Source organism: Emiliania huxleyi (assembly GCF_000372725.1).
Source record: "Emiliania huxleyi CCMP1516 unplaced genomic scaffold EMIHUscaffold_3, whole genome shotgun sequence".
Lineage (NCBI taxonomy): Eukaryota > Haptophyta > Isochrysidales > Noelaerhabdaceae > Emiliania > Emiliania huxleyi.
This window is the reverse complement of record NW_005199770.1, coordinates 1,416,599-1,430,237: the sequence shown is the minus strand read 5'-3', so window position 1 is coordinate 1,430,237 and position 13,639 is coordinate 1,416,599. Positions and strand designations below refer to the sequence as shown.

The following is a 13,639-nucleotide window of genomic DNA, read 5'->3' as shown; positions in this document are numbered from 1 at the left end:
CTCATGTCTGCGCCGCTTGCTACGCTCCTTGCCCTCACCCCTCTCCCGCCGATCGCTTCCGTCTCTCCGCTCTTTCTTGCGTCGGCGCCTGTCGTCCCGGTCGTCGCTGCGAGGCGAGCGAGAGCCACCCATGTCGCGGCGAGAAGAAGAATTGCCGCCGATTCTACCAATGAAGGAGGCTCAGCGCCAATATTTTTTTCCGGGCCGCTCTTCTGGGCAGGTAAGCACCAAAAGTGTTCGGTAGACCAGCCTCTCGGTACACGCCACGGCCCCGGGTTAGGGTGAACCTTCTTTTCTAGACGGCTAGGATTGAGAGCAGCCTCGCTCTCAATCCTAGAAGTCGAAGGATTGTGAGCAGCACTCCTCGCAATCGTAGCATCTCTGTGCGATTGTGAGCGCCGAACGCTCGCAATCCTACATCTTCTAGGATTGCGAGCGGGTCCCCTCGCAATCGGTGGGATCACTGTTTGGATTGTGAGGAGACCATGCCAGCGCGCTCACAAGCGCTCGCGGCTGGAGCGATTGGGAGCGCCCCCTGTGCGCCTGCCAGCAATCCTTGGATCTTTGGTACGATTGTGAGCGCAGCAGCTCATAGTCCTACATACAAGATGTAGGATTGCGAGCGCTACTGCTCGCAATCGGAGGCATGTTGCTAGGATTGTGAGCAGTGCTGCTCGCAATCCTAGACTTTGCTCGGATTGCGAGCGCGCTGGTAGTAGTCGTAGGCGTCACCAGTCACCTTGGGAGCGGAGCTGCTCTTAGTCCTAGAAGACGTAGGATTGCGAGCGTAGGCGCTCACAATCGCACAGAGATGCTACGATTGCGAGGAGTGCTGCTCACAATCCTTCGACTTCTAGGATTGAGAGCGAGGCTGCTCTCAATCCTAGCCGTCTAGAAAAGAAGGTTCAGCCCGGGTTAGGCCCGATGCGTCCGCTACCACGCTCCAAACATGCGCACCCTCCTGCTGCAGGTCGCCATCAAGGAGCCGTCCTCGTCGTGTACGTCGTGCTGCCGTCGCGTGTACCGAGATGCCTCGCAACTCAGGCATCGGCCGAACGGGCAAGAAGCATAAGAAATCAGCCAACGACAACATCCACAGGCAGCCCAAGGCGACCACCGAGCCCACGGTCGCCACCGAGGCGCCGGAGCCGCCCGCCGCGCCCGACACCTCGCCGGAAATGGAGGTCGAGCCGGCAGCGCCCGACCACGCGCAGGCGCTCGCGACAGGTGCGGCTGCTCGGCGACGTCGAGCGTGGTGCCCGACGGCTCAGGAGCCTTCTACCATAAACCACTACCACGGCTGCCACCGTCGGCGCCTTCGCTCGAGCTCTCCGAGGCCGCGTTCTGACCTCGTGCCGTGGCTGTTGTCGCTCCAGCAGCGACGAGGGCCGCGGCAAGGGGTGCAGCGGCGACGGGCGGGGGGGAGAGGCGCGGCCAGCTACCGGGTCGTTGCCCCCGCCCACCGCGCCGGGCCCCTGCACCCGGAGGCGGCTTGCGGCAGCCTTCCCGTGTCTCCGTGCGACCCGCTTGGGTAGCCGGCCATGTGTGGCCCGCTGCCGGAAAAAATCCGGGGTTTAGCTGGCGTATCTCGGGCCCACTTTAGAGCTAGGGCATGATCTTAGGTGTTCTGGATAGCCCACAAGGATCTTCTTTGGCATGGTAGCGGTGGTTTTGCGCGAGGCGTTCATTCAAAAATCTCACCATTTCCCCCACTACGGGCGGGGCGGGCGCGCGGGGCGGGTCCGGGTCCGGGTCGGCGCTCCAAATCCGCACTTCGCGAGCTTCTACGGGAGTTCACGCGGCCTCTCCGCCTCGTGAGGCACACACCACACTCACCACGAGTCCTGGGGCCGTGCGCGGCGTCTGGAGAGCTTTGACCCCGTCGAACATCGGCCGTCCGGCGCCAGAGGACGAGGATGGCCGTGCACGAGGGGGTGTCGGTGGAGACTTGTTCACACCGGTATGCCTTGCTCCTTGGGTAGCTATGCTCTTGCTAGACTATTGATTGTGTTCACAGTGTGATTTCAGGTTGATTTGTACGCGGCGTCTTTGTGGACAGGCGCTTGTCGACCAGCTAGCCCTACGCGTTTTGCAAACCAGTAGAGGCCGTCAAGCGTCCGCAGCTTCTTAAACTTTGCCGTGATCGCCGAAGGCACGATGTCGGCCTTGCAGTGTGTGCCGATCGACGACAAGCGGTGGCGCCCCGTCGCTGGCGGCGGCGCGCCGCTCTTTATGAAGCGCGTGCGCGTGCGCGGCCTGAAGAAGAAGCCCGAGCTCAACGGCCTCTTCGGCACGGCGGTCGAGTACTTCGCCGCGACCTGTCGCTATGGCGTCAGCGTCGAGGGCGGCGGCGCGGGCAAGGTGTCGATAGCGGCGGCGAACCTCGAGCTCGTGGGTTGTCTCACCCAGGCGCAGCTCGGCCGCGCCATGATGCTCGGTCGGGTACAGAAGGCCGGGCCACCCGCGCAGCTCGCAGTGCCCAAGCACGAGCCGCGCAAGGCGAGCGTCGCCGCCTCCGACGGCAGCCTGCTCGGAGCGGTGCGAGCTATGCGGATCGAGGAGCCGAGCCTCGGCATCAAGGCCCTGAGCAAGCGCCTCGTCGTGGCGGGGCATGAGGCGGGCGCCAAGGAGGTGCGCCAGGCCATCGCAGAGCTGCGCAGGCTGGATGAACAGCCGCTGCCGCTCGTGCGCGCCGCGGCGGAGGACATCTCCGACCTCAACGACGACGAGCTGTGCGTGGTGCTGTCGTACCTGCCGCGCACCGAGCACGCCGCGCTCACCTGCGTCTCGCAGCGGTGGCGCGCGCTCACCCGCAACGAGGCGTTCATCGCCGTGCGGCGCGAGCGTCCGGAGATGTTCGTGATGGCGATCGCCGGTAGCTACGACTTGTGGGGGAGCAAGCGCAGCAACACCATGGACTCGCACGCGCGCGTCTCGGTGCTCGTGGACGGCAAGGAGTGGATGCAGGCGGACTCCCTGCCCGAGCCCACCGACATGCACTGCGCCGTGGCGTGCGACGAGGAGGTGAGGCCACGACCCCACAGAGGAGATGTTCCCCCCTCTCGATTTTCGCTGACGCTGCGCACTCACTCCCCGTGCCCGCACACCCCGCGCAGGTGTACGTCTTCGGCGGCACGCACGGCCAGTCGCGGCAGTTCATGATGACCAACCCGCCGCCGTGTGCGTGCGTGATGGTCTACTCGCCGCGGCGCAACGAGTGGCGCCCCACGATAGGCCTGAGCACCAAGCGCTGCCTGCCCGGCGCGGTGGCGTGCCGTGGCAAGGTCTACGCCATCGGCGGCATGGACACGACCTTCAAGAAGGGCGGGTGGGCGGGCGACGCGAAGGACATGTCGCACTGCGAGGTCTACGACCCCGCCGACCCCGACTGGTGTGCGATCCCGCCGATGCCGTACGCATGCAACTCGGGCCGCTGCGTCGCCGTGGGCCACAAGATCTACGTGATGGGTGCGTCTCACATCATCACCCACGAATCGCTCATACTTCTCCCACGGACCTCCTGCGCCCACCCAGCCTCCACTGCTCTCACGACCTCACGAGGCTGCGCGCGCCCATGTGCCTGATGTGGCAGGTGGCATGATCGACGTCGCCGACGACGGCCACCACTTCGGCGCGGTGCAGATCTACGACACGAAGCGCCGCCGCTGGAGCGTGCTGGACCAGGAGATGCCCATCCAGGGCGGGCAGTGCTTCTTCGACGGCGAGCGGATCCTTGTGCTCGGTGGCGTCACCTCGGAGGAGCGCCCGCCGCCCCGAAACATCCCGGTCAAGGTCAACTTCAAGGCGGAGGTGCGCAAGGCGCACAAGCGCGCGAGCTCCCTCAGCTTCCTGGGCGAGAAGTCGGAGGTCCTCCTGCCGACGGCCGGCACGCCCGCGCTCGAGGACCTCTCGAGCGAGGAGGAGGACGAGGAGGACCGCGGCAAGGAGGAGGAGGGCGAAGAGGAGGACAGCGACGGCGAGCCCGACGACCGCCCGGCAACGTGGAAGCTCGTCTGGCCGTACAACTCACCGCAGACCAACGAGACCTGGGCGCTCCACGTCGCGACCGGCCGCTGGGAGGCAGGAGCTCCGGCCCGCGCCCAAGAAGCACCTCGGCTGGTACCTGTACCTCGACGAAGGGCGGGCGACCACCGCCGCGACGGGCCGCTGTCCCTCCTTCGCCTGCGCACAGTGCGGCGCCGAGTCCGGCCAGGGGGCGCGCCGTCTGCAGAAGTGCAGCGTGTGCAAGGCGGCGCACTACTGCAGCACCGAGTGCCAGAAGCTGCACCGCAAGCTGCACAAGCCGCACTGCAAGCCCATGTGGGCGACGCACCCCGGCGTCATCCGCGCGGCCGACGACCCGCGGCTCAACTATCGTATCGCCACCGACACGTGGGAGAAGGACCCGGAGCGGGAGAGCATGACCGACCACCGCAACGCGGCGGAGATCGTCGCAATGCAGCTGCCGTTCTGATGAGGTGCCGGCGCCCCTGAACTCCGCGCTGCCGTCGGCAGCGCATATGAATGAATGTGTGAGAAGGAGAGCTTGCGAGACTGCGAGGATCTTGACGGCCCGCGCGCGTACCGCACGACGCCCGGGCTACCCACCAGTGAAAGGCCCCCAGACCCCAGTCACTACACTTGTGCTGCTGCTTGTGTGAGCGACACTGCTCGGCGACTGCCGGCCCACTGTGTGCGCGTCGTTCTTACATGTTATACCCTGGGTGGTGTGGCCGCTGGTGGGCAAAAAAGCGAAGTGAGGCGCCGGGGGGACAGCCGCCGCCGGCAGGTGGGGGGGCTGCGGCAGGTCGAGGTCCCCCAGGTGCAGAGAGCTGTGCACAGTCCAACACAGCTGTGGCGCAGCCGCACGGTGGGCTGTGCCATCTGTGCAGCGAGCGTGTGAGAGCAGCAGAGGAGCTGCTCTCCAGGCTTCAGTCGCAAAGAGGTGCATGCCACCGAAGGCGCTGGGCTGTCGAGGTTCGCCGAGCGCGGCGCAGTCGGGGGAAGCCGCCACCAACGAGCACGTTGGACTTTTCACTCCGGACAAAGACGGCGGCACGCACACGAGCTGCGGCCGTGCCGCCGTCATAGTGGCGAGGCGCGGGACCGTCTGTGGCGAAGTGGGTCTCACGGTCCACACCATTTAACGCTCTAAGTGCGCAACCGCGCCCGCAAGAGCACGCGACGGACAGTAGGACACAACAGACAGGGCTGTGACTCAGGGCCTACGTGCACGCCCCGGGGGCGTGTGTCCAGCAGTGCTGATGCTTGGAGCACAACAGCAGCGCGCTGAGACGAGACTCCTCTTTCTCTGGGGGGGGCGGGCCGGGGGCCCTAGGGCGTACGGTACTCAAGTCATACGTGTATGCGATGACGGCTGTGTACCCGGGCTCTGAACCCGCTGCATGCTGCCGTGCTCACTCCCTGACGCCGGAGTCTTCACAGCAGGCTCGGCGGTCGTCCGCCTCTGGGCAAGCGGCGCAGGAGAGAGGATGCTCGCCACGCGTGGAGCGACACGCAGACAGCACAAGACCACACACAGAGAGAGGACACTCTGCCCGCGGGTCTGGAGCAGGCGCCGCCGATGCGGGTCGAGTTTGAGCTTGGCGGGCACGCGCTGCTGCCGACAGGGCGGCCGGAGGAGGAGGGGCTGAGGCTGGGAGACCGACCGCTCCGTGCGACGATCGTCGACGTGGCCGGGAACCCGCAGGTGCCCTGTGCATCTCGGCTGCATCTCGGCCGCATCTCGGCCGCATCTCGGCTGCATCTCGGCAGGTGCTTGTGCGCGCCGTGGAGGGCGGGCTAAGAGGGGACGAGGCGGACATCACGTGTGAACAGAAATACAGCGGCGGGATACTTCTGTGTCTAGGCGGGCTGAGAGGGGACGAGGCGGCGGAGGAGGCGACCGCCGCTGTCGTGTGGGAAGCGGTGGATGCCGCCGCTGCACCACATAGTAAATCACCGTCGTTGTAGCCCTCACAATGGAGAATGGTGAAGCCAACCGGTGGATACGCTGCTGGAGCGGCGGCGCACCAGAAGACGCCCGGCGGGGAGGGAGGAGTCGTCCGTGTCAGGTGGATGCGCTGCTCGACGAGGCGGCGGGGCGGGTGGGCCTAAAAGCGCGGCCGTCGGGGATGCGGCTGCTCTGGCTGAGCGCTCGCCGCGACCACTGCTTGGCGGGGGGCGGGGCCGTCGCTGCCGCAGAGTGCGCCCCTCCCTCCCCTCTCTAGAGCTCATCGGGCGCACATCGAGGGGTGGGCCTCGGTGGGCCTCGGTGGACCTCGGTGGGTGGCACATGCATGCGAGTTGAGAATCACTGATTGCGTTGTGTGTTCACTGGTTCATGCACCTTGGGTGGCACATGCATGCAGGTGCGACCTCATCTCCCGCGTCTCGGCAGGCAGCCGCGTCCACCACGCGCACACGGGCACCGCACTCGCGCTCGCATGCGCAGCAGCCGTCCCGGGCACCGTCGCACACGAGCTTGTTCGCGGCGGCGGCGGCGGAGGTTGCGGCGGCGGCGCGGAGCTTCGGATTGCGCACCCCCAAGGCGTGATGCGCGTGCATGCGAGCGTGGGGCGCGACGCGGACGGGCGGCATGTGGCGCACAGCGCAGGGATGGTGAGGACAGCGCGTTATTTGATGGTGGGCGAGGTCGTTGTGTAGTGCCTGGGACGCTGGGAGCCCTGAGGCCTGACGTCTATAAGCCGTACCTCAAGGTATGTGGTATGTCAAAGTTATGTGTACTATATGATCACTATAGCCTCGCGCCCCCCCCCCCCCCCGGGCCCCCCCGGGGCGTTGCTATCGCGTGTATCGTCTATCGATCTTTGTGGTGTCGCGCGGCGTCGGCCGTCGCGGGGCGTCGCGCGTATCCGTATGCCGTATCGTGGCTTCGGCCCCGGGTGCGGGAGGTGTCACATGTCACCCCTCACGCGTCGAAGGAGCACGAGACCGAGTCGACGTGGCCCCGGAGGACCCGAAGATCGGATCGCGCACACAAATCTCGAATGTGTGTGGCAGGAGTGTCCCCAAAGCCCCCCCCCCCCCCCTCCCCCCAAATTGAGCAGATGATGACACCTCGTCCTCGATCCTGTACCGTGTTTGTTATGACCCCCCCCCATGAACACACCAGTGAGGGAGGGCGAGACGATCGGGGGGTCCCGTACCATGCGGAACTATCCACTGAAAAACTCAAGATGATGACGAAACCGATTCATTACGGTTGACGCCGACGAAGTCCGCGCGACGATCACGTCCCGGGCGGGAGAACCGGGAGAGGGCACGCACGCGCCCGAGCAGAATGACTGGGCGAGTCGTGACGCTGTTCGCACTGCTGCTGCAAATCCTATTCTTGCAAGTCGTCTGGGGGCAGTGCGCAAGCGGCAACAAGGACCCGCACCTCAACTTTGCCCATGGGGGCACGGCTGATTTCCGTGGCCGCGACAAGACGTACTACTGCTTCTTCTCTGCGCCGAGGCTCAGCGTTAACGTCCTGATCGAAGACGCGACCTTTGTCATCAACGACGACAGGGGCTCGCTCACAGTCGACGGCTCGTACATCACTCAGGTGCACATCAATGCGATCGTCGGCGGGGAGAAGCAGAAGCCCCTGCAGCTGTCGGTGAGAGACCCTAGCAACTAGTGCAGCGGCAGCGGCGGCCAGCACAAGCAGTAGAGCAGTAGCAGTAGCGGCGGCGACGACAGCAGCAGTCGCGACATCAGCAGCACAGCGTGCAGTGGCACAAGCGTTGTTGCAGCAGTCCGCTACCAACACCGCTCGTGCCCCGGGTCGCAGGTGTGGGCCAGCGAGCTTAATGAATTCAACACCGGCCCCAACATCGTGAACGGCACGTGCGGCGGCGGGCCCTTCTTTCTCGGCATGGGGGAAGGGCGCTCGTGCGAGGAGTTCTCGATGAAGGTCGGCTACTCCTCGATCGTGCTCAAGATTGACGGCTGGACATTCAAGGTGCTGGGCAACTGGGTCTACGGCTCAATCTCGGGCCCGACGCACCGCCTTGACCTCGCGATCAAGGGCAATGGCGACGCGGCCTCGCGCTACCTGCCGCACGGCATGGTGGGGCAGTCCTTCGCGTCCCTCGCAGTACGGCATGGCAAGCGCGACTTCTACCCCCTCTCGGGGCGGATGCGCACAACGGCGATGGCGGAGGGAGCGATCGAGGAGCGCGACGAGGTGGTCGCGGCGCTCGTGGCGGAGTTCAAGGCGGGGGAGCGGGAGGGATTGCGTTGCTGGGACGCTGGGCGCGGTTCTGTTTGCGGTGTCCCATTCCCAGGGTGGGAGGATTGGGTGAGGGAGGGACGGGTCCTCCTCTTTGAGGGGGACCTGGAGGAGTTGCGGAGCGGCCCGGCCCGCGGCGCTGGCGGGGGGGCAGCAAGTCCCGCGACGGGCACCGGCGGGGGGCGCGGCGGGATCGACGGGGGGGGAGGGGATGGAGTCGGAGGATGATGGGGATGGTCCTCTCGGCGAGCAAGCACCACGGTGCTCGCGGATTCGACCATCCGCCTGACTACCAGTCCGACGACGTCTTCTGTGAGGAGGACGGCATCTGTGAGGGCGACGGCTTCTAATCCGTCGCCTTTGCAGTGCCAGTCCCGTACCGGTGTAAAGAAAGAAAGAAAGAAAACGGACAACCCAAGTCAGGAGGACGGAAATTTCTTTTTTATGCCCTACTGCGAGGAGGGAGAGGGAGGTGGGGGGCAGGGAGAGGGGGGGGGAGAGGAGGAGGGGGGGGGGGAGGGGGAGGGGTACGGGGGGGGCGGCATGGAGGGGGAGAGGAAGAGCAAGGGCGAGAGAGGGCAAGGGACTGGGCGCTGGCATACCAGGGGGGGCAGGGTGGTGGGCGGCGACCGCCGCATACCGTCCTACGGCGGGGACTATCGCTACGCCAGGGAAGACAAGGGCGTCGAAGTGCAGCTGCTGCTGTTCGAATCGTTCGGCGGGTTCGGAAAGGGGGTCCGTGAGATCCTCCGGAGAGCGGCGGACGTGCTACAGAACAAGCTGACGCGGGCCCAGTACCTCGATGAGGTGACTTGGACCACCAAGAGCTGGCTGGGGCTGCAGAAGCAGCGCATCTCAGTCGTTCTTCACACGGCCATCGCAGAGCAGGTCGTGAATGAGCTTGCCTGTGGCGGGGGTGGGCGGGTGCACGGAGCTAAGTGCCTCGCCACCCTCGCAGGAGTCGCTTAGGCGGCTCCCGTGGTGTACCTGTGTTCGTGCCAGTGCGCGCCAGTCCCGTGCCCAGTGTTGTGCGAGGGAGTTTTGTTGTAAGATTCTTTTTTTCGCGATGTCTGCACTTTCGCCAAGCGCGCCGCCGCCCTCGCCCGACACGCCGCCGCCCGTCCGCCTCCTCGACCTCCCCACCGACCTCCTCGTGCGCGTCGTCTCTCGCTGCGACCCCCTCGACATCGCTGGCGTCGCGGCCGTCTCGCTCCTCTTCCACGCCTCGCTTGCGGTGGAGGGCATCCGCTTGTGGGCGCGAGAGCGCGGTTTCGAGCTGCCGGCGCAGCCAGAGGGCGAGAGCTGCGCCGTGCGGTGGCTGTGCTTGTCTGCGCTGCTATGCGAGTCCAACCCGCCGGCGAGGGCGGCGGCAAGCGAACGGCACAGCGTCTTCATCGACGGCGAGGGGCGGCTCTCGTCGTGCGGATCAGCGCCGTCCTACTCTCCAGCCCTGCTCGGGCACGGCGAGGGCGTGACGCGGCTCAACACGCCGACCCGCCTCCCTTCTCCGCTGGGTGGCGAGCGCGTCGTGAGCGTGTCGGCTGGAGGATACCACAGCCTCGCCCTCGCCGCTGACGGCGCTGTTTGGAGCTGGGGCTATGGAAGGCACGGCCAGCTGGGCCACGGCAATCAGCAGCACCAGCTGCTGCCCAAAAAGATCGAGGGCTTGGCTGGCCAGCGCGTCGTCGCTGTGTCGGCTGGAGAGCGCCACAGCCTCGCCCTCACCGCCGACGGCGCCGTCTGGAGCTGGGGCCATGGAGATTGCGGCATGCTGGGCCACGGCGACCAGCAGCGCCAGCTGCTGCCCAAGAAGGTCGAGGCGTTTGATGGCCAGCGTGTCCTCGCTGTGGTGGCAGGAGGCGCCCACAGCCTCGCCCTCACCGCCGACGGCGCCGTCTGGAGCTGGGGTTTGGGAAGCTTTGGCCGGTTGGGCCACGGCGACGAGCAGCGGCAGCTGCTGCCCAAGAAGGTCGAGGCCTTGGCGGGGCGGCGCGTCGTCGCTGTCTCCCCTGGACTCGGCCACAGCCTCGCCCTCACCGCCGACGGCGGCGTCTGGAGCTGGGGCTGGGGAAGCCGGGGCCAGTTGGGCCACGGCGACGGGCAGAACCAGCTGCTGCCGAAGAAGGTCGAGGCCTTGGCGCAGCGCGTCGTCGCTGTGTCGGCTGGATTTCTTTACAGCCTCGCCCTCGCCGCCGACGGAGCCGTCTGGAGCTGGGGCGATGGAGGCGACGGCCAGCTGGGCCACGGCGACGAGCAGCGGCAGCTGCTGCCCAAGAAGATCGAGGCCTTTGCTGGTCGGCGCGTCGTCGCCGTGTCGGCTGGAGTCAGCCACGGCCTCGCCATCACCTCCGACGGCGCCGTCTGGAACTGGGGCGGCGGGGGCTATGGCCAGCTGGGCCACGGCGACCGAGAGCACCAGTTCGCGCCCAAGAAGATCGAGATGTGGGCGAGCCGGCCGCCGACGCCTGCTTCCTCTGACGGAGAGGACAGCAGCGGCGAAATTGAGGTGTGGGAGCCGTGAGCTGTACGCCGGCCGCTCAAGGGTGTGCGTGTGCGACGAGGCTGGCCTCGGTCCCGGTCCCTGACCAGCGCGTCTTCGCTGTATCCGCTGGGGCTTTGGACAACAGAGCGCCCATCATCGGAAGTGGCGAGCTGAGAAAAATATTTCACGGGAAAAGAATTCACCGGCCACGATCACGAAACATCGCACGCGGGAATAAACCTCATCCTCTCCTTGTCAATGCAATCTAGCTCCGTGCACAAAACTGTGCCTGCGCAGCCTCCGGCCCGTGGGGTGCAGCTTGCACGCCGAGTGGACCGTGTGGCCGTTGATCATGTTCATGAGCCGCGCCACCTTGCCGCTCGAGGCGAGCACCATCACACGCGGTCGCGGAGGCCCTGACTGCGCCACCACTGCGTCAGCAGCCTGATCAGCATCGACTTGCCCATGCCGCCCTCGCCGCTGAGGAAGTTGACGAGCTGCTTGCTGCCGGCCTGCTTTAAGAGCTCATAGGCGGGTGTGGTGAACTAGAGAGCACACCCCCCTCCGCCCTCCCCCTCCCTCTCCCTTTTCTCCCAGCCCAGTGTAAGCTGCCTGCCTGTATGTACACTGAAAAAGTGTGTGTATCGCGCGCCTTGCGGGGTGCGGGGGAAAAGAATTTCACCATGACAACTCTCTCTCACAGCAGACAGGCTCGACACAGGTGCGGACGGACTGGCTGGCGCGTCCCTACACGCACGCTCTCTCGAGGTCTCTTGGAGCAGAGCCCGGCGAGTCCTCGAAAGAGCATGGGTCCTCGGAGAGGGTACCCTGGGTGGGCGGGGCCTCTACTCGCCAGGGCGCGTCCTAGCTCTAACGGGGGAAAAAGAAGTTTGCGAAGCCATATCGCTGCACCTCACATGACTCACAGCGCGTATAGTCGCGCTCTCCAGGACTGCGTCGTGATTTTTCCCCGTCGGCACCGCAAAGCAGCCCTATGCGTATGACCCTCTCGAGTGTGGATCAGAATGCAGGTCCTGCAGCAAACTCAGGGATTGCGGGCCAAAATGTGGCCGGTCGTCCAGCATGGGAGTGGCTTACCCCGGCGGCTGAGCGAATCATCGACAGCCGCGCGTGGCAGGACGCGCTGCGCAACGACCGATCGCGCTGGTTCAATCGGGTCAAAGTGCTGAAAAAATCGAGGATGCTGATATGTGCTGTTGAGAAGAACGGGCTCTCGATCATTCAGAGGCTCGCTTGGCTCGCAGAGGACAAGTCACCCTCAAACATGGTGGACTACTGGAACCGCTTCGCACGCCCGCGCGCCAGAAGCTGCCCTTTCGCGACTTCCTTGCCCTCATGTACAACGATTCGTCGTGGCGTAAAGTGATCGTGTACCGCAACCCGCTAGAGCGCTTCCTGTCCGCCTACCGTTCCAAGTGCCTGCTTGGCGACGCACATGATGGACGGACACACTGCCACAAGGTATTCCGTTTGGAGGATGAGAATGTCAGCTTGGTGAACGTGGCATACAGGCTTAGGACCTTCGGGCGTCATAATCCGCACTGGGCGCCTCAGAGTGACTTTTGTGGCAACACGACCGTGCCCCTTTGGGAGCACTACACGCACCGCATTCCGTTTCTGAATTTGACCCAGGGGTTGCTGGGAGCGTTCAAAGGAAGGGTATCCGACTCTGCGCTTGCGGCAATGTCCGCTGCCCTCCGGCACAATCATTCATTGTTGGTAGACAGCCTGACCAAGAACATCCCCCCGTCTCACCTCAAGTACACCAATCTCGACAGTAGCCACGTGACCAATGCTGGAGCAGGTGATGGCATAAATCGCAGCTTGACGCCTGAGGTGATGCGGCTCTTGAGGAAGTTCTACGCGAGAGATAATGCCTTGTTGAGCTCAGCAGTGGGGCGACAGCCACGCAGCAGCGGGGGCGCGGAGGGGCGAGCGGTCAGGGTGGTGGCAGCAGCAGCAGCACCAACCTGGCTGTTCTACCAGATGAAGGACAAGGTGCGCAACAAGCTCTCGAAGCGGCAGCACGAGGACGAGGCGAGCTGGTCGACGCGGTCGTGGCTGTCGCTGCAGGCCCAGCGCATGTCAGTCGCGCTGCAGCTCGCGGCGGCGGAAGAGATTGCGACCGAGCTCAGGCTCGCCGCGGCGTCGGAGGACGCCGCCGTCGCCTAGACTCCCCTGCGTCACTACGTGCCTCCCCGTCTTTGTAGCCTGGCGTTTGTGCCCCGTTTGTGCCGCGTCCCGCGAGTATATTTTATTAGAGCCGTCACTGACACTCTGAGCGGCGTTATTTCTTGTTGCCTGAGCCCAACTCTGCTGCCCGACCTGGCGGTGGGCGACCTGACCGCGCTGCGAGCCTTCCTCTCCGGGCGGCAGACGTGCGGTGCGTCGCTAACGGCCCAGCTCGACGCGCGGCTCGACACCGAGAAGCAGGACACGCTGCTCACCTGGGCCACTCGGCATGGGCAAGCCGAGGCGGTGCGGCTGCTGCTTGAGGCCGGCGCAAGCGTGGGGACGACGACTGGCGGCGGCGCTTCCGCGCTGCTCATCGCGTGCCAGAAGGGCAACCTCGAGTGCGCCCGGCTGCTCCTCGAGGCTGACGCGGCGATCGACCAAGCCGCAGCGGACGGCGCCACGCCGCTGCTCATCGCGTGCCAAGAGGGCCACCTCGAGGTCGCCCAGCTGCTTCTCGAGGCCAGCGCGGCGGTCAACCAGGCTGATGAAGAAGGCACCACGCCGCTGCTCGTCGCATGCGAGAAGGGCCGCCTGGAGTGCGCCCGGCTGCTCCTCGAGACCGGCGCTTCGGTCAGCCAATCACGGAACGACGGCGCCACGCCGCTGATCATGGCGTGCCTCTATGTGCACCTCGAGTGCTCCCGGCTCCTCCTCGAGGCCAC

General features: G+C 65.6%; 3 protein-coding genes across 3 annotated transcripts; all 3 read left to right on the top strand.

The window, feature by feature from the left end:
• Nucleotides 1-969: 969 nt before the first annotated feature.
• On the top strand, nt 970-1,697 carry EMIHUDRAFT_349621 (hypothetical protein). Its single transcript, XM_005775351.1, has one exon. The coding sequence runs from the start codon at nt 1,029-1,031 to the stop codon at nt 1,533-1,535; it is 507 nt and encodes a 168-aa protein (XP_005775408.1). The 5' UTR covers nt 970-1,028; the 3' UTR covers nt 1,536-1,697.
• Nucleotides 1,698-2,157: 460 nt separating this feature from the next.
• Nucleotides 2,158-4,474, top strand: EMIHUDRAFT_195465 (hypothetical protein; the record flags this gene model as incomplete). The annotated part of the gene is made up of 4 exons (XM_005775350.1): nt 2,158-3,024; nt 3,117-3,468; nt 3,593-3,867; nt 4,085-4,474. 4 exons carry the CDS (start codon nt 2,158-2,160, stop codon nt 4,472-4,474), a joined length of 1,884 nt encoding a protein of 627 aa, XP_005775407.1.
• Nucleotides 4,475-4,949: 475 nt separating this feature from the next.
• Nucleotides 4,950-6,675, top strand: EMIHUDRAFT_447755 (hypothetical protein; the record flags this gene model as incomplete). Its single annotated transcript, XM_005775349.1, has 6 exons — nt 4,950-5,132; nt 5,576-5,710; nt 5,776-5,797; nt 5,870-5,928; nt 6,075-6,205; nt 6,372-6,675. The coding sequence occupies 6 exons, from the start codon at nt 4,950-4,952 to the stop codon at nt 6,664-6,666; spliced, it is 825 nt and encodes a 274-aa protein (XP_005775406.1). The 3' UTR covers nt 6,667-6,675.
• Nucleotides 6,676-13,639: the final 6,964 nt, after the last annotated feature.

What these genes read in the sequence shown, in the direction of transcription:
- EMIHUDRAFT_349621 (XM_005775351.1), top strand. Translation starts at nt 1,029, where the DNA reads ATGCCTCGCAACTCAGGCATCGGCCGAACGGGCAAGAAGCATAAGAAA.